Raw genomic sequence first — 20,565 nt, 5'->3', positions numbered from 1 at the left:
GTGATTGTTTTGCGCTTTTCACGTGATGCAGGTCTATCGACTTACTTTTTAAAGCTCGTAAAGCAGGGATGGGGAACCTATGTCTCGAGGGTCATTTATGGCCCTTGAGGCTATTTTATCCGGCCCCCGACATACATTTCATGCGAAGCTGCATAATATTGACATATTTTGTAAATGAATCTTAGAAATTACATTTGCAATACAATTAAGCTATATTCAGGGGACCTAGAAAGGGTGGCTGTCTTCAATAATGGCCTAAAGTGCGGGGGTTAATCCTGGTTTGTCGTCATTGTACGGCCCTTGGGGGACTTTTATGGCTCTTGGAGGAATTTGAAGTGGCCCCTCGAATGAAAAAGGTTCCCCACCCCTGGTGTAAAGTATTACTACTAATACCTTAGCATTTGTAAGGATAGAAAGCTATAGTGAAAGGACCAATGTATTGACGACATTACTTTTTCCATTATTATTACTATTTCTTGCTTGTCTTTAAGAATATATGTGTTTATCTTCACTGTGGTTTTGGGAACCACAGCTTGTGTGCAATAGAGACAGTTTTGGTCAGTGTGTCAGAACTGATCTCTTGGCTTTTCCCCACCAAAGATTAAGTTGCTGAGCCATGGCGTTATCATCATCAACCGGATGATGTTGCTTTGTATTAGCCTGATTATTATCGACGTTCAAATCTCTTCGAGATTTGGTTTGACCAAGAGCATAACAATTAACATTTCCCAAACGACATGGTTGACCCACCTCCCTTAGTTTGCTTATGGTTGTTTGCTTACCGACAAAGTGGGAGGAGTTCCCGTATTTTCAGGAACACAGAAAGTACTTGAATTGCTCTTGACCTGACTAGTTGCAACGCTGAAAGTGTTGCGTCACTAGGAGGGCATAGCCTGGCTAGTTTTGTATATGATGAGAGCCTCACCGATGCTTGGTGCTACTGTTTGTTTCATGTCACTGGCCACAGAGTACTAGGTCTTTGACTGTCTTTAGCTTCATGCATCTATGCCACACTACACTACTACTTTTGATGTCCACTCTTCTTCTTCCTGTCTTTCTTCCTGTCTTTCCTTCTTCTTCTTTGTCTTCATCCTCTTTTTCTTCTTATTCTTGATATTCTTATTATGCTCCTGTTATTTTTTTAAATTCCTTTTTTCTAGCATTGTTTTCAGCTTGGGACAACTAATGAATTAAGATTTTTTTTTTCTCTTACTCCTTCAAAAGTAGTACATGATCATGCTATGTAGTAGAGGACATGGAAGACGCATTAGGCCCAGAGTTATGATCAAGTACAGAGAGTACACAGACAGTACATAGTACACAAGACCGATGATCTCCACACGTAAACTCTCTTAAGGGTGTGCTCATCCACACATCCCACACCATAGGAAAACAGTGAGCTTGAGTAGAATAACAATGATTGCAAGTGTTTTTAGGTAGCCAACATAGTTCATTTCATGATTTTATGTCATTATGTTGGTAATGCATTACAACAAATGTAAGGCTTCAGACTTGTATTTAATATTATGGTAATGTGTGCATAACAGAAACACAATTTCTGACATAATTAATTGTATACCATTGCATCTATCCTGCAGTTAGCCAATTGTTAGCTAACCGATTTAGTCAAGAAACTTAACAGATATTTCACAATGTGTTGCCAGTTAACAGAATGTATGTGACAAGGGATTTGTGAGAGCATTTAGAAGCAATAGGTCAATTTTCTAAGAACTGCTTGCTGGGCAGCCCACTTTCAATGTAGAAACATTTGGGTTTAGATGCATGAACCTTTGATTTCATGTAGCAGAGGGTTAAGGCACTTATTAAGTCATATACAGTAGTCCTCCTCAGTAGACTTGTCCTTCATTCTCATTTCAGATAGGTGGTCTTATATGGCAAGTGGATGTACGTAGATGGCTTTGCGCTGGCACGCTGTGCGGAATGGACACCACTTATAGTAATGATAATTTACACTAAATAATAGTGTGGACAGTACAGTGTATTTATCTAACAGGCTGGACATGGTCCGGCAACTGACACAGTAGAGATGATATGTGCAATAGCTTATGTTGTTTCCATAAGCCATGGGGTTGGCTGCTTCCTTTTTCCTTGATGTTGCAATGCATATGATTATGACAGATTATCTTTTGGGACCATTTTGATGATTTCAGGCATGCTTGCTAGTGAACGTAAATGTCTGGGTGAGTAAACTGTTTGTTTCTTCTTTGTGTTGTTAAATGAGTCGTTGGCTTAGGTTAACAAAGGCATCGTTTACATTATTTGTCAACCTTGTGGTTTTTTTGTTGTTGCTTATGTCTCAGGTTTATTTGTGTGTTTATTTACAATGAGTAGAACATGGATTTGTGTCGTTGCTGAGTTATTAATGTAGCACATTAGAACACATATCACACACAACACCCCACTGCTCCCACCAAAACATACGTGTGAAATACTCACAGATAATCACAACACAATCACTTCAAAAACATATTTGAAAGTATTCCTTTAGGTTGTTCCCATCCAACATGTAAATGTGTGCACTGAATTGGATAAGATTATGCAAACAAATTTAGACTGTTATAACAATAACAACAACAACAACAAGAACAACAACAACAACAAAAACAGTCACTGTATGTAGATCTGTAGGCCTACTACTTGGATCAATTACGTTGTTCATCCTGCTGTTTGTTAGAGGTGTATGCTTAATATGGGTGAGAAAAAAGTAGTATGAGTGTGATCGCCAGCTACACTACATCTAATTCACAGAGCAGCTGACATGGGTTTAGTGTGTAGGCCTAATGTCTTCAGTATTCCCTCTTACACCTGTCAAACGAAAATGTAAATAAAGAAGAATAAGCTTAATAATGTGCGTTGTGTATATCTCAGGAATTTCTTAATAGTCCGTGTCTGAATCAGTGGCGTTTCTAGCCCAAAATTACCATAGGGGCCTGGGAGGGGCCCACCTAGGACCTAATTCTTAACCCCCTCTGTGCCTGTGCCTGGGACAACTGACCCTCATAGTCCCTTCCTGTGTCTGTTGTGCTTGGAATCCGTCAATGCACGTTGCAAACCTGTTTCGCTCTTCGCGCCCACCCTGGCCCCTGTCTAAAAACGCCCATGGTCTGAATATTGTTCTGTGTTCAGATTATTGCTGATTACTTTGCTGTATGGTTTATCGAAAACACCAGGCAACTGTTAGAAATAACTTGGGTTATTACAGGTCAATCATTTTTAGGATAGTATAGTACAATAACCCTTGACCTGTAATAATACTATGTAATAACATGGCCTACTACAATTGCATGTCACTGGGGATCCTGTATTTCTTGTCTTTATTTTGTTCAATTCAGAATGCCCTAGTGTAAACTTTGCATGGTTACCACCAGACCTAGTCACAAGTGAGAACGATTGTGGAAAGGAGCATGGGATTTCCCAGGCTAGTGTAAACTGGGCCTTTGTTCAAATTAGAATGTTGGTGAAAGTAAACAAGCCTCAAAAAGAATGAGGCATCACTTCACATTCCTAGCCAAACGAAAACAGAGATCAATGTCAAGTCTACAAATAACACCGCTATAATACCAGGGGCTGTTTTTCTCTGTTTGGAGTACTTATGTTTGATAGCTTTTCTGTGTCTTTTGACTTCAAAACGAAAGACAATTGATTATTTCTGTAATATGTGTTTATTTTCGTCACCAAGGTGACTGTGTGGGAGGTGGCGATGATATTACGTCACAAGTCAAGCGTAAACCAATCATCCAAAGGAATTGGCAAAGTTGCGTCACGCTTAAAGCTAGAGGTCCGTTATTTAGTTACAGTGTAGGATGTAACGTTGTTTCTACAAGGACAAACACACACACAAGGGTGTAAACAGTCTGTATTTGCAACGTAATCGGTTTGCATCATAGAGAATATTATTCGGTCAATTGGTTCGATTGTAATATCATCCTGGAAGAGGAGAACAGGATGACATCTCACTGTGCAGGGTAAGTAACTAGCCTGTTGCTAACAGTAGCTATGCAGCTAACGTTACAGTGAAAATTGTAGATGCGCTCTTTCGTAGTCTAACAAAGCTCTTCCAATAAAATGTTTGCAATTTTACAGAGGACAAATGGAAACGGGGTATTCTAACAAAAAAACAGAAGGTTTCTATTCTATAAGACACCACTCTGCCTTGTAGTAAGCAAGCGGACAGTGCTGGTTCTCACATGCATACCACCGTTGCCTGTCATCAGGCATGAATTTCTATAAGATGGGAAGTTATCTAACTCAGCCGCACTCCCACCCGTACGCCTGAGTTGTTTCCAAGACTGCTAGTTCTAAGCACACTCGAATGAACACAGCTTTTGTTAAAAAAACAAAACAAAAAAAAAACCGCTCGCATGAGACTGTCCAATTGCTCTTTCTCTGCAACAGCCCCGAAATTGTACGCGCTGCCTAATATCACAAAATAACGGATTCGTGTCGCACCCTATGAAAAAAGCGAGTTTGCTATTGATAACTATGGTTAGCTAGGTTAGTGTAGTAATATTACAGCTGCCAAGCTGTAGTCAATGAATCTCGAGCAATAAATATATAATACAGTTTAATACACGTTTATTGTCGTGTCGTAAGCTCAAGTCAATTTTGTATGTAGTTTAGACGTCTTACAGACTGGATTCTTAAAGATGAAAGCTATATATATATATAGCTATATATATACATATAAAGCTATAAAGTTATATATAGCTATATATAACCGTAAATAAATTAGAAATTTGAATTTCACATACCCCTGTCATTATTCTGCGTGGGGCATCAGCTGATATGGCTGCCACCAGCTAGCATTTTTGCCCCGGCGCTTACTGAAAACAATGATTGAAAGCAAGTTACGAGTACCCAGCTAACTTGTATCAAGTACTTCTCTATTTAAACGACGAGTGCAGGTATGTGAAACAAAGCTTCAAAGATAGAGAGTACTGCGGGGTAGTTGTGTATTTTTAAACGTAGTACAGTTTGTCCTAAGTTCATTCCAGTAATCGACTGCTATTGAAAAGCGGGCAGAAGTGACACCACACCCGTGCGTCTGCACCCGTGCGTCTGCCCATAAAAAGCCTCGGTGCTGGCTAGTCCTTTAAGAGCGGGTCGGAATGCCACCGAGTGTTGTGTTACCCGCAGAGGTCATAGGCAATTGCTATATTTACCAGCCTTGTAACATGATCTTTGGTATTCTGGATGGCTGTGCTCATACAATCCCCTCACTGGTCCTCTCACACAAGGGCTACTGCCTTCTACAGCACTCCTGTCCACTGAATACAGAACACTGGTGAGCCAGTTGTGCCGTTTTTACCTGTTTGTTGCTGTTCTGAGTTATGACAGTTCCACCTGTTTGCGCTGTAAACATTGTCAGTAGCCTACCAAAACCTTACATATGCCAGGGATAAAATGAAGGCATGTATTTTGTTATTATTAGTTCAGTTGACCTTATTAGATGGTAAATTACAGAGTTATTCAGGGTTGATAAATATGGGAATAACTGAAGGATTGAGTATTTGTTTCCACAATGACTGACTCTTTCCTTTGCAGTGCACTGTTTGTACCTAACATCATACTGTGACAGTTATGGAGTTGCTTATATGATATGCTGTGATTCATAATAGACTTTGGTGGGAAAGCTATCTGTGAAATTGCCATGTTGTGATGTTAATCATCTCGATCTAAAGGCCTAGGCCAACTTTTCCATGTGTGTTACTGTGTGTGGTATAATTATATGATATAATAATTATTGATATTAAAATTAGTTCTCATAATATTGGCCTCTCAGTTATTTTCTATGGTGGTACATGCTGTACCACTGTTCATTTTCAAGTTGTTTTTCATTTTTTAGTAGGCCTTGTTCAGAAGTAGACTACATTTTAGGAATTAAGATAAATTTGTGTCATCACACAGCCTGTTATTAATACCCTCATAGCAACAAGAGGGATGTATGGCTGATGGATGGTGACAGGGATGATGACAGGGAAAAACACACACACACACACAGTTAGGCTGTATTTATCTATCTATTTTTTTATTAAGCATTTTTTATTTGACTTGAACAGGTGTCTTCATTAGGAGTAAAGTGATGCAACTCCCAGAGTCTGGAAAGTGATTGAAGTGTGGATGCGGAATTAACATGTGCTGCTTTTGTGCCCCGCTCTCTGCAGGTTTGAGCCTTAAGACGAATGTAAAACCGCGCTAGAATGTGCTGCCCCCTCTCCTCCGCTCTCTGCTGGGACTAAGAAGCTTCCTTCACTTACAGAAGGTACCCACCACATCACTTGACCATAGTACTCTCTCTGCTCTGACTTTGCCCTGATGAAGACCAAGCCATGGCCAAAATATGTTGGCCGTTATCAACTATGAAATATGGTTAAGCTTATTTATTTTAACTTTTTGTAATATAATTTTGGAAGAGTTTGGATTGGGTTTTGCATACTCACTCTTTGCTGTGAGTGTATCTGCTTTTGTCTGGAACATAGGCTTCAATGCATTCAACATTCACAAGTTACAGTAATAGTGTATTGCCATACATTATGGGCCAGTTTGAGCCATTAAAAATCTTCTTCTTCTTCTTCTCCTTCTTCTCCTTTCTTCTTCTTCTTCTTCTTCTTCTTCTTCTTCTTCTTCTTCTTCTTCTTCTTCTTCTTCTTCTTCTTCTTCTTCTTCTTCTTCACCTTTTTCTTCTTCCTCTTCTTCTTGCCTTTGTGCACTGTTTCACTCCCTGATGAGGGCTTAAAGCCAAAGTGTGTGGGAGTGTCAAAGGAGTTTTCACTTTGAAAATGAGAGTAGGCTGGCCACTTTGGAGCCTCTGTTTTCTGACTCGTGCAAGATGTTGGAAAATTGTTTCAGTGTGTTTATTATGGTCAGACATTGGTTTGTATAACACTGTACGAATTGTACAACAAAGGTAAAATGTAACATGAAAGAAACTTATTGTATACAGGGTTTCTTTTATAATGCAAGTTCAGGTTGTTCTGTGAGCATTACACTTTACATGTTGCTTACATCTCCGTTTTCCATTCATTTCTGTTGTCGTGAAACAAATGAAATGCCTTGAGTGGAATGTAATAACTTTGTTTGTATGTCTTGGATTAGAAACATGGAACTTGTGCAATACAGTATGTAGGTTGTTCTGGGAGTGATTTTCTTTTGCTGGATATATCATTTTTGGAGACTTCTTCTCAAGAAGTTAAAGGAAAGCATGACATGTTGAACTTTTTATGAGTAAGAAGAATAACGCTTTTGAAGCATTGCAACAAGGTTGCAACAGCAACTGGGTTTATCATAATCCCCATCCTGAGAGCCGTGTAACAGAGATACACAAGGAAGAGAGGTTGTCATGTGTCGACACTGCTGCCAGCCTGAGTCAGGAAAACTGTAAAAATGTCCAAAAACAACAGCAACAGAAGAAAATAAAAAAAATCACTGTTCTCGCCTCACAGTCTGTTGCCAAAGTGGATCAGAGTTGGCCTATGGGTAGAATATAATGTGCCCACACTATTAGATGTAGGAGCTTGGCATGGTTTATCACAGCCAGAGTTTTTGAACGCGGTTTGGGGTGGTGGGTGAAGGAGGGAGGGCGGGGTGTGTGTGTGTGTGTGTGTGGGGGGGGGGGGGGGGGGGGGGGGGTCACTGACAGACTAGCGAGGGTGGGAAACAGCACAGAGGCGTCAAGCGAGTTAGAGCGATGCCCCATCCCCTCGCAGGCCCTCGCAGCCTCACGCTCTTATCTGCTCACATTTCAGGGTAAATATAGCCGTGTGCCTAAGACTCAACGGTGTCAGGAGCAGGAGAGACATATTCAGAATTGTGCCCCGTAGACAAAACAGACGGAATGAATCTGTTTCTTTCGCCTCAAGTGCCATCTCTCTTTCTCTCCGCCATATCTCTCTCTGCCATCTCTCTCTTTCTCGCTTTCTCTCTTTCTATCTTTCTCTCTCTCTCTCTCTCTTTCTCTCTCTTTCTCTCTCTCTCCCCCCTCTCTCTCTCTCTCTTTTCCTTGTACTCATGTTTGTTAAGTTGTGTAGTGAACAAAGTTGTCATAACAGGCTATAACAAAGGTGTTATAGTAGGCTATAGACCAGTTATAACAGATGACAGCAAATTTGACAGGTATAATTTGTGTATCTAAAGTGCTGAGGGAGTTTTTACAGACCTAGCAGTGGTGTGTGTGTGTGTGTGTGTGTGTGTGTGTGTGTGTGTGTGTGTGTGTGTGTGTGTGTGTGTGTGTGTGTGTGTGTGTGTGTGTGTGTGTGTGTGTGTGTGTGTGTGTGTGTGTGTGTACGCGCGCGCATATGTGTGTGTCTGTGTGTGTTTGTCTCTCTCTCTGTATCTTTATGTGTGTGTGCAGGCCTCCCTGTCTGAGCATGCCCAGACTGGTGGTGTTGGTGAGTGAGTGCGTCCGTAGCCAGGGGTGCGGCAGGCCACAAGGGCCTGAGTCAGCCCACGGCCCGACCACAGCATAATGCCGCGCAGGCAGGCGGCGCTCTAGACCTGTTCAAAAAAACATTTTTTTGTAGTTTTGAAGCCAATTGCTGTGATTCCCATTCTCCAAGGTGTGAAATGGCCAGACATAAAATTATTTTGATTTTGGACCATGGGAAGACCTGCCTCAAGAGCCATAAAGTTTCAATGTTTATTTTAATCAAAAACGCCTGACTTTTGGCCCCATTTTGCCTAATAACTTCACAGCCATTTGTGATAGAGCATTGTGGGTGGTGTCACCTGAAAGCTGACAATATTTCCTTTCAGATGATACCCAATATGTCAGTATCATGCACAGTTATAGTTGCCTTTAAAGCAGAAATGTGTTAAATTTAGGCGAATTTTGGTGGTTTCAGCTCAAACAATACACAATTGGACCCCAGAAAGGTTTATTAATTCACCAAAGTATAGTACCAAATTGAAGTATGAAAGAAACTATATTTCCTAACATTTCATATATTGCCAGTGACGCATCCTGAACTGTCAGAACACAATATATAAAGTCGTGATCTCTTGCTTACTCTTCCTGTGCTGTCGGAACACAATATTGGCCTAATTGATCCTGATTTTGTTGGTTTGCCCACAAAGAAATTATCAGTCTGTAATTTTAATATTAGGTGTATTCTAACATGGAAAGATGGAATATCAAAAAGCAAATCCAGAAAGTAGCTTAAAAGAATATATATTAGGAATTTATTTCTATTACATTGAGGGAGATAGGCATTTGATCCCCTCCTAACCATTAGGAGTTCTGGTCCCACATATCAGATGGGCACTTCCAATCAACTTGTCATCTGAATTCAAGACACCTGAAAATAGTCAGCTGACTTTAAAAGTCTCCCGTTGATAGAAATGGTGAACGAATCAGACACAAAACTCTCCAAACATGGTAAAGAGCCAGAAGCTGTAAAAATATGTTCGTGATGTTAGATTGTGGACCTGAACATGGCTGGAATGGACAAAAACACAAGTAAGAGTGTTTCAGTAAGCAGCACCAACAGCTGTGTCCTTAAGAAATATAAAAATGACTGCTGATCTACCTCAGTCTTAGGGTGCAATCAAAACACAGTCAAAATATCAGGCTTATACTAAGCATAAAACATAAAGCCAGACTATTGTAGCCTCATAATGCCCACACTTCCACAGTGGAATGCTGTAATAGTTGTTGAAAAGACATACCATACTATTACCTTATTACTTACCAAAGACTACCATGGTACTACACTACTATTACATTACACAGAGCCTATAGTGATACATTACGACTTGGTCATTGCCATTCTGGTAACAGTAAATGTATGCTGTTGTCTTATGTCTTATGTCCCAAAGGTGTGTGTGTGTGTGTGTGTGTGTGTGTGTGTGTGTGTGTGTGTGTGTGTGTGTGTGTGTGTGTGTGTGTGTGTGTGTGTGTGTGTGTGTGTGTGTGTGTGTGTGTGTGTGTGTGTGCGCATTGTCAATAAACCATGGATGAATGGATCTCAGCCATTGTAGTCATGGACGGTTTCAGTTGCCACTATCTGGCAAGCAACAGGATAGAAGCCATGGCAGCCAAAACAGCTATTTTTACCAGAGAATAAGACAGATGAACTCAAGAGAAGATCAGCAGAACACACACACACACACACACACACACACACACACACACACACACACACACACACACACACACACACACACACACACACACACACACACACACACACACACACACACACCTTAAACTTCATTATCATGTATAATAAGTGTGCTAAGTATACAAAGTGTGCAGACATTGAACTTTATTTTCATAGTGTCTGACCCTTTTGTCCTGTACCTTCTCCTGGGAGAATTTGGTGTCTGATTCATTAACTGTTTCTATCAAATATCATCTATTTTCTGGTGTCTTGAATTCAGATTATGAGTTGTTTGGAAGTGCCCAACTGGTACGTGGAACCAGAACTCTTAATGGTTAGCAGGGGATCAAATGCCTTTCTCCCTCAATGTAATAGAAATCAATAAATATTTGTTTCAGTTACTTTTTACTTTGCTTTTTGATATTCTATGTTTCCATGTTAGAATACACCTACTATTAAAATTACAGACTGATAATTTCTTTGTGGGCAAACCAACAAAATCAGGATCAATTAGGCCAATATTGTGTTCCGACAGCACAGGAAGAGTAAGCAAGAGATCACAACTTTATATATTGTGTTCTGACAGTTCAGGATGTGTCACTGGCAATATATGAAATGTTAGGAAATATATTTTCTTTCAGACTTCAATTTGGCACTATACTTTGGTGAATTAATAAACCTTTCTGGGGTCCAATTGAGTATTGTTTGAGCTGAAAGCACCAACATTCGCCTAAATTTAACACATTTCTGCTTTAAAGTCAGCTATAACTGTGCATGATACTGACATATTGGGTATCATCTGAAAGGCAATATTGTCAGCTTTCAGGTGACACCACCCACAATGCTCTATCACAAATGGCTGTGAAGTTATTAGGCAAAATGGGGCCAAAAGTCAGGCGTTTTTGATTAAAATAAACATTGAAACTTTATGGCTCTTGAGGCAGGTCTTCCCATGGTCCAAAATCAAAATAATTTTATGTCTGGCCATTTCACACCTTGGAGAATGGGAATCACAGCAATTGGCTTCAAAACTACAAAAAAATGTTTTTTTGAACAGGTCTACGGCGCTCGCTTCACCCCTCGCCTCGTGTTTCTCCGCATTAAAGAAAACTCACGCTGAGCAAACAGTCTGTTAGTTGGGCACGGTCAGTCCCCTCCAGTCGCCCCGCCGCGGTGTTACTTAGAGGCCCATCTCGTTTCGTTGTATAAACGCGCCACCGTCCTTAACGTTAGCGCCTCACTCACTCACTCGCGCCCTCCGCTCCTCACCCACTGCCGTTGGCAGCCACCGCATGCACTCAGGAGGCCTGTGCACTCAAGCCTGACGCCCGAGTGGCACTGCCAAGCCAACATGCCTATGGTACTACTACCCGTACCCACCCGCCTGCCCTGCTCTCTTGCTCCCTGCTCCCTCGCTCTCTCACTACTGTTCTCTGTCTTCCTCGGGGAGAATATCTGATGGCAGGGGAGTGAAGAGGGTGAATTCCCTCTGGCCTGCCCGCTCGCCAGTCTGTATGGAGATGCCACTTAAAGGCAGGGGATCACAATTTGGGCCCAGCCTAAGGTGTCAGTACCCAGCAAAGTTTGCGGTGTTTTATTCAACAGAGTCAAATTGAACACTCTGGTCTTGTGGTTCTACTCTTGTTGAGAAATGTACTGTTTATCTTTATAATGGACCCAGACTATGAGGTTTTTTAAAAGATCAAAGTACATGGAAGTCCTTGTTGTGCACAACCTTTCAGTTGTCCAGGTGCAGGTGTAAAGGCAGGAAAACTTGATCAATTAAATTAAATCAAATTAATGAACTTTTTTACTTTAAAAAAAAAAAGATATTCGTTAACGTTCACTTTAATTTTACCTCTCAAAATACGGCTGCCTTGAAAAGAGTCCTTAAGGCTTTAGAGCAGGGGTATTCAATTAAACGTCACTGAGGGCCAGTTTTTTCAAATTCCCTCCTGTAAAGGGTCCGAACATAGAATCTGCAAAACCTCGAGCACCACAGTGTCCGAGGTTATGGTGCGGAACAAATGGATATCTTTCCAGACAGGACAGATATTCGCTTCTCTATTTCTTAGTAGCCTTATGATGGTCTATTCATTAGACTGTTTTAGATAATATTTCACTCTCATGTGAATGTATAGGAGAGATATCCCTAACCTAAAGTAACAAATTAGCAAATTATGCACGGCCACAGATAGCACACATATTTGTTTTTATTCAGACCTTATGGGGGGCCAGAACCTTGCCGCCCAAGGGCCGCATCTGGCCCCAAGGCCTCCATTTGAATAGCCCTGCTTTAGAGATTATCCTGAGTTGACCTCGTGTTGCCAGTGGGTTAGTATGCAAGCCAGGCAGTGTGTCCTTCACTGGCCCTCGTCTTGGGAAGTTTTGTTGCGCCATTCTGCTATTAACTCTGTTAGCCATCCGCAGAATCTTTGTTGATGCTGTTATTCTGTTTCTGAGGTTAAGTTGTTGGCTTTCAGATTATATTTTGTATTTTAATTATAAGATATGGCCTATTAGGGAAGCCTGTGAGTCACAGTTGGACAGTGCTTCAGGTTTCCATCTTAATAATAATTGTTTAATCATCAGTCTATCTTTGAAGTGTAGGCTACGTAGGCATTTGGATGTCCAGGAAAATAAAAATGTGTGTGTCCAGTCCACCATGTGCTGCAGATAAGGCGTTCTGCTTTAGAAAACAGCAGTGATATTGGTCCCTGAAGCATTTGCCTGCCTCAGAGCTTGGGCGCCCATCCAAGGTGGTGGTGATGGTGTGTTGTTGGCGAGCACGAGCAGCAGCACGGGAGCTTTTCTGCCGCGGTGGTGGTGAATGCTTAGAGGGGGCCTGGAAGAGGGAAAGGGAGGGCTTGACACCTGCAAGCTTGCCTTGCCTGCCTGCCTGCTTCTCTGCCTGCCTGCCTGCTTCTCTGCCTGCTTACCCCTCTGCTTGCCTGCGTCCTTCTCCTTGCCTGCCTGCAGGCCTGCCTTGCCTTGCCTTGTCTTGCCTCCTTTCCTGCCTACAGTGCCTCTTTGCCTGCCTACCCCTCTGCTTGCCTGCGTCCTTCTCCTTGCCTTGCCTTGCCTTGCCTTGCCTTGCCTTGCCTTGCCTGCTTTCCCTTGCCTTGCCTTACCTCTTTGCCTGCCTGCCTGCCTGCCTCTCTGCTTGCCTGCCTCCTTGCTTGCTTGCTTGCCTGCCTTGCCTTGCCTTGCTGCTTGGCTTGCCTGCCTGCTGAGGTCGGAGAGGCGAGGAGAGGACAGGAGAGGAGAGGAGAGGAGAGGAGAGGCAAGGAGAGGAGAGGCGAGGTGAGGAGAGGAGAGGCGAGGCGAGGAGAGGGAGAGGAGAGGGAGAGGGAGAGGAGAGGAGAGGAGAGGAGAGGACAAGAGAGGAGAGTGGTGAGGAGAGGAGAGGAGAGGAGAGGACAAGAGAGGAGAGGAGAGGAGAGGAGAGGAGAGGAGAGGAGAGGGAGAGGCGAGGAGAGGAGAGGAGAAGAGAGGAGAGGCGAGGAGAGGAGAGGAGAGGAGAGGAGAGGAGAGGAGAGGGAGAGGCGAGGAGAGGAGAGGCGAGGAGAGGAGAGGAGAGGAGAGGCAGCGGCGCAGCGTCGGCAGCACAACGGAGGGAGCCATGTGCTTTGGAGCGCCTCCAGCACGCTGCCTACTCCAGATCCATGTGTTGAATTATTGATGTCTCTCTGTGGTCTGAAATGAGCCGTGCACCGCAGCAGGGAGAGAGAGAGAGCGCGAGAGAGAGAGAGAGAGAGAGAGAGAGAGAGAGAGAGAGAGAGAGAGAGAGAGAGAGAGAGAGATACATGGAGTGTAAGTGAGAGAGAGTGAAAGAGAGAGAGATACATGGGATGATGGCGAGAGACACACACAGAGAGAAGGGAGAGAGAGAAAGAGAGAGAGAGAGAGAGAGATACATACATGGGGTGTAAATGAGAGAGAGTGAAAGAGAGAGAGATACAGGGGTGATGGCGAGAGACACATAGAGAGAGAAGGGAGGTAGAGAGAGAGAGAGGAGCGTGAGTACGAGCACATGGTGCAGAGTGTTTTGTAGAGAGAGCGAGAGAGACAGAGAGAGCAGGTCAGGAAGACCAAGAGAAAGCATGAGAGAAAAAAAAACTGAGAGAGAGAGAGAGAGAGAAAGAGAAAGAGAAAGAGAGAGATTCAAGAAATAGGAGCCCTTTCGGCCGAACCCAACACGGATCAACAACACCAGATACTTTTATTTATTCAGATGCTGCACTGCCTTGTGAACAAGAGCCTGTCTCGCAGGCAGGCAGGCAGGCAGGCAGGCAGGGAACAGCCTGTGCCACCTCAACCTCAACATCCAGTCCCTCACTAGGGAACTAGTGCTGACCACATAGTACCGGTACACACACAGCAGGAGCTTTAAAGCAATGATGTCTGTGCCACAGTTTCTCCAATGGACTTACTGTACTGTACTACAAACAGCAGGCCGGAGGACTAGGGATGCAGAGGGCAAAGAAGATTTGAATGTCTGATTTTCGCACAATAGATATTTCTAGTTCAAGTTTTAGTCATGTTTTTTCCCCCCATCTCCTTCAGATGATTTGGTGTTTGTGTTAGGCTAAGTGTACATTCAACAGTTAACTGGATTGAACTAGGCCTATGCCTTGAATCTTTCAAATGTCTTGGTGGGTTTGTTTGTAGTCCTTGTGTGGTGAACTCAAATATTATGGATTTTTGACGTGTGACGGTTTAAGTGTTAAGTTAATATGCTGAATTCGATGTTTGCTGGTGATGTGGTGCTCTGCCTGTGACTGTGACCAAAAGGGCACCCACCTAACACAATGTTCTGTGTTTCCCTTGTGTGTTTCTCTCTTTCTCTCTCTCTCTTTCTCTCTCTCTCTCTCGCTCTCTCTCTCTCTCTCTCTCTCTCTCTCCCATTGCAGTCGATGCAGTCTGCCAGTGCGAGGCCAGTGGCTGAGTACCCCCCGCCAGCATGTCTCGCGTGTCCTCCACGGCTAAGCGCTATGGCGGCTCGTCCTATAGCAGCCACTATAGCACGTACGGCTCCTCCCTGATGCCCAGCCTGAGCTCGTACGGGGCCGAGCGCGACAAGCTGTCCTCCTACAAGAGCTCCTCGTCGTCGGGCTACGGCTCCGCCGCCACCTCCTCCTCCAGCTACCTGAGCTCCAGCGGCAGCGCCAGCCGCCTGCGCAACTACAGCACGTCCTCGGAGCCGGACCGGGACCGAGGCCGGCCCGTGCCGCGCACCGACCTGCTGGGCGCCTCGCGCCGCAGCGAGAGCCTCAGCCGCACCTCGGCCGCCGGCAGCGGCCTCTCCAAGGGCTACGGCTCGGGCCTGAGCGGCGGCTACTCGGGCTACTCCAGCTACACGTCCAGCTCCTCGCATCACCACCACCCCAGCAGCAGCAGCAGCAGCTACCTCTCCGCCTCGCCGCCCGTGTCCGCCGGCGCCTCCTCCTCGCACCACTCCCACCTGTCGTCGGCCTCGTCCTCCTCCATCTCGCTCAGCCGCCGCAAGTCGGTGAGCCAGAGCGACCTGTCGCGCGACCTCTCGCTGCTGGGCCTGAGTGAGGCCTCCGGCTCCTCCTCCTCCAGCAGCAGCCTGAAGCACGGCGCTACTTCCTCCTACCACCGGGCCAGCGAGGTGTCCGACTCGTACGGGGCCAGCACCAGCAGCGGGGGAGCGAGCGGGCGCTACGGGCTGCCGCGGAGCTCCACGCAGGACGCCATCAGTAGCAGCAGCAGCAGCAGCAGCAGCCTGAAGGGCAGCGGCGGACGCTTCACCGCCTCCTGGGAGAGGAGCACCGCCGGGCGCTCCAGCTCCCCCACCAGAGACTCCTCCACGGTAAGACACCCGCTAGAGGAGGAGCCTGCTTTATTTATTTACTTTTATTTATTTTTATTTGGGGGTCGGTGGGGTTGGTTCTCCTTTATTTAGACAGGACAGTTTGACATGATGACAGGGAAGCGAGTTGGACGAGGATCGGGAAATTACCTCGTGCCGGAATCGAACCCGGATCCCTGCTGGGGTAACAGTTTACAGTGCCTTAGCCATTTGAGGCACCGGCGAGACATGGAGCCTGCTCTTTAAAATTCACATGCTGTTGGGCTATGCTGGTGCCGGGCGGAAAGCACATAGAAAGCAGAGGAAGAAGAAGGCAGAGAGAACGGGGGAGGGAAAGAATTAGTAGAATTGGTTGGAAAGGGCAACCGAGGCATAAGTAGGAAGAGAGAGAGAGCAAGGGTGGAGGGTTGAAGAGTTTACAAGGGTGTATTTTACCTTTCGTTTAACCTGGTGAATTTTACACATGCTTCGTAAACACATGCATTTTTAGTCTTCCTCCTCACACTTCAGCTGTGTTATATAGCGTGCTTTGTGGAGGTGGATGTAGCGTGATCAAACCTCGTCCATTCATACCTCCCACACAACCATCAGTTGCAGTGGGCACTTGTGCTTATACAACACGCCTGTGGATGGCCTGTCTTCTACCTTACAGAAATCCAATAGCTGTCAGAAGATTGTAAGATGTATATCATATTTACCACACCTGTAGTGCTTACACCTCATACAATTTGCTTTCCATTCAAAATGTCCTACTAGTAGAAATAGCAGTAGTTGTAGATCTCTTTATGGCCAATAGAGGTCACTGTAGACCAATGGCCACTGGGTTCAAGGAACTCAGTGGTGTGTGTTATGTTCCCCTTTCGGCAAGCACCTCAGTATCAGCTGACCTTCTATAAACGTGATAAGAGGAAAAAATAGCAAAGCGATGATCACTGACACGGCACCTGCTGTGTCTGCTTGGAGCACGAGAGTGTGTGTGTGGCAACAGCACGGGCAAAGGAGTGGTGTGTGTGTGTGTGTGTGTGTATGTGTGTGTGTGTGTGTGTTTGTGTGTGTATGTGTGTGTGTATGTGCCGGTTATAACTTATCAGCACGTGCAGGCAGGGGAGATGACTGATTACTTTATTGATGGTGTTTATCTACAGGTCCAGTTTAAAGCCACACGGTTGCCACTGTGAGGTGTAGCTGTTGATAAAGTGCATTGACTTTTTTGCCTGCCATTTTTCAAATAATCAAGTGTGTAATATTTCCAAACAGCAACAACAACAGAAAAAAAACAGTTGGCAAAATGTTTCAGTTGACCAGGAAACAACAATACGCAATTTCTTTCAGAGAGAACAAATGAGCGCTTATCATAGTGTTTGAGAGCTTATTGTGTCTTGACAATCAGTGTACACGTGTGAAAGGAAATTTCTTTCTAGGAGTACCATCAGAGACGTTCTTAATGCAGAATAGAGAATCTTTGGTACCATCACAAATATGTGATTAGAATTTTGCCAAAAATTTGAGTTCTCAGTATGATGTCATAAGGACCTTTTTAACACAGTCTTTTATGGGAGCTGTAGAGTGTTCCAGGAAAATTCTAGAAGAACCGGGAAAATCCTTACTCCTCAAAGGGTTAAGATGATAAAAGGCGGTCCTGGTGGAATAGTGGGGTGTAAATGACGTCAGTCGGTCTGTCAACACCACTGGCTCCTGCTTGCTCAATGTTGACATCAAGCTGAAAGCTGTTTTGATGTTGTGTCGTCGCTGTACAATGTAGTTGATGACAGCGCAATGCTGACTCTTGCTCTGACACAGTGCCACTGCTAAAGTCTTTAGTGATGGATTAACAAGACCAGTCAGGAAAAACCGAGTGACATTTTATGACATTTGTTTAATTTAATAGCCCTCTAAGCATCCACTTAACACAAGGCTGAAATGGTGATTGACAGGAAGCGTTTTGTTTATGTTACGCGTTGTGCAGGCTGCACAGGAGTGGTGTGGGCAGATGGCGGCCTAGCTTGTTTAAGAACTTGCCCTGCCATCATGCCCACGTTGTGGTTGGTTTTGTGTTTTTCCGTCCCAGAAAGCCGGGCACAGTGGGAACAGTTGAGAAATCTGGTCAGGGTTGGTTGGCTGTCTGGGCCTTGTCATTACTGTACCACAGAAAACTTGTTTGGTCCGGTCTTCTCATGTTCGACCGGATAGCGAGCTGCCTTCCACTATTAGGCTGGCTGAGTGTGACTGACGTTGAGCAGCGTGCAGCTGAATGGAGCGCCAGATTTGAGCGTTGATTTGAAAGGTGAGCTGAGTGTAGACAGACAGCGAGGTGTTGTGCTGTGCTGTGTGCTGCACAAGGTTGTTATTCTGGACATGATGGGTAATTATTTCCCATCTCGCATCACATTGTAGATGCTACCCTTCTTTATTCACGAATAACAAAGAGCTCAAGTGAGTCTTTGCCAAATCTAATGATCAGTCATCAGCAATGTGTAACCATATCGACACAGCTTCACGCCGTATTAACTCTCTGGTAGTACCGTGATTGCACTGGCTTGCTTATGAAATGGTCCTTCAATACAGTAGTTATTTAAAAGTAGGCTACAGACTTTGTGTTGAATAAGTTTATTTCCATCACTCTGTGTGAAAGTGCTAGGAGTTGGCTGGCCTCTGACAATATTAGAGACTTCTTTGTTGTTGTTTTTTTCTTTACTCCTGCTCATGTATGTCACACATGCCTCTCAGAATGTGTCTGTATTTGTTCGTTTCAACTTGAACATGACGCTGTCAGCATTTAAATTATAATGTGAAAAACGTGCCTGGTATCCAAGGGAGCAGTGTTTTTGTCTTTCCCAGCCCATGGAAGAGGGGGTGTTTTTGAGAGAAGAAAAAAAAAAGTATTGGAGTGCTCCACAGCGCTAGCTTCTGTTGGCATGGAGACCGCTCACCTCTTTGATGCCGCCTGCCTGGCACTTAAATTGTAACATGATGACAGAACATTCTATCCTGGCCCCAGACGTTCGATGCTTTTGGCGGTAGGACAGAACGCGAATGGAGGGGGGGTTATGGGTGGGGGGGGGACTGAATGGCCGCCCTTGTATCTTTCCTCAGGAATGTTCTGTGTCTGTGTGTCTGTCTGTGTGGAACAGCATGTTGTGTCCTTGTGGCTTTTTGTGGTTCCGCTGTTTGGCTTTTTGTTGCAAATGCAGGTGTTATCCTCCTCATCAAAGACTAGTGGTGGAGATGGAGATAGGCTAGTGCTTTAGATCTTCTTTGCAATGCCGTGGAAGGTATGTAAGGTGACGCGTCGTATACGTAATAATATGTTAATAGCATACCAATATAAAGTGCCACTCTATGGTATTACGGTAACATGTATGATTACATGGACTTTCATCACTTTTGTGATTTTTGGCTGTAGAATTTCGGCTTGATGAAAAAAATATCTGTGCGAAATATTTTTTTTCACAATATCATATTGTCTCAGATTATGTGTCATCCATCCATGTGGGATTTTCCATTTAAATCTGATTGGTGCTGTAGGTGTCTCGTGCCATTATGAATGATTAACCGCTAATGTGAGTCTGGCTCTCTAATACTTGGCCAGATAAGAGTGCTGATGCTTATCGGTGGTGTTTTTGTGGAAATAGCTGAGCTACAACATGCCAAAGGTTTCCGGCTATGTGCTTCTCCCAGGATTTAAAAAAAAAAAAAAAAAAAACATATCCATGCTTTGACCCTCCGCAAAGTTAAACATTTGCCATCACTGGGGGCCTTCGGATCGATTTGCTCCTCCAGAGACCATCTTGTAGTCCCCCACCCCACCCCACCCCACCCACCCCTTTTCCTGGTGCTGGTCTTAAGCTGTGGCTGTCTACATGCTCTAGTCTTCTGTATTTTTCCACCCCCAGTGCTCACGGCGTTCCTCCTCCGCTCCACTTCTCAGACACCTCCATGCAGCCAAAGGCACCCTCTGTCTTTCTCCCTCTTTCTCAAGCATGTATAACATTAAAAGACACACACATACACACGCACGCACGCACGCACGCACGCACACACACACACACGCACACACACACACACACACATGCACACTCTCTCTCTCTCTCTCTCTCTCTCTCTCTCTCCCTCTCTCTCTCTCTCTCTCTCTCTCTCTCTCTCTCTCACACACACACACACACACACACACACACACACACACACACACACACACAAACACACACACACACACACACCTACTAACATAACATACACCCAGATACACATGCACTACTCCGGGTGGGTGATGATGGAATCTTCTGCTGAGCCATTTGTTGTGTAGACACACACACACACACACGCACAGACGCACACACTCACACACACACACACACACACACACACTCACACACGCACAGACGCACACACTCACACGTGGCGGGTCATAAGACATGCAGGCAGGAACACCCTGATCTCTCAGCTCCTCACACTAACCCCCATGCCCCATCACACAGCCCTGTCCTCACTCCATGGTCCTCAAGTCAGATCAGATGCCACCGGTGTTCCGTCGAAATGCTCTCCTTCTGTGAAACGAGTTACCTGCTGCCGTTAAACATAGCCCAAAAGCTAACCAAGTGATCCGGGAGCGCT

General features: G+C 44.6%; 1 protein-coding gene across 3 annotated transcripts in view; it reads left to right on the top strand.

Annotated features, from left to right (window-relative positions):
• Positions 1–3,546: 3,546 nt before the first annotated feature.
• Positions 3,547–20,565, top strand: part of usp2a (ubiquitin specific peptidase 2a) — a 45,311-nt gene continuing 28,292 nt past the window's right edge. For 2 of the 3 annotated variants that reach the window (XM_063205395.1, XM_063205393.1), the window contains exons 1-3: positions 3,547–3,986; positions 6,186–6,283; positions 15,032–15,954. In XM_063205395.1, the coding sequence (XP_063061465.1) occupies positions 15,082–15,954 (873 nt within the window). In that variant the 5' untranslated portion in view covers positions 3,547–3,986; positions 6,186–6,283; positions 15,032–15,081. Of the gene's footprint in view, positions 3,987–5,216; positions 5,306–6,185; positions 6,284–15,031; positions 15,955–20,565 lie in introns of those variants that run through there. The other variant, XM_063205394.1, reaches the window with a different exon arrangement.

Source organism: Engraulis encrasicolus, chromosome 8, assembly GCF_034702125.1.
Source record: "Engraulis encrasicolus isolate BLACKSEA-1 chromosome 8, IST_EnEncr_1.0, whole genome shotgun sequence".
Classification (NCBI taxonomy): Eukaryota; Metazoa; Chordata; class Actinopteri; order Clupeiformes; family Engraulidae; genus Engraulis; species Engraulis encrasicolus.
The sequence above is the reverse complement of the archived record's forward strand: the minus strand, read 5'-3'. Positions and strand labels throughout refer to the sequence as shown.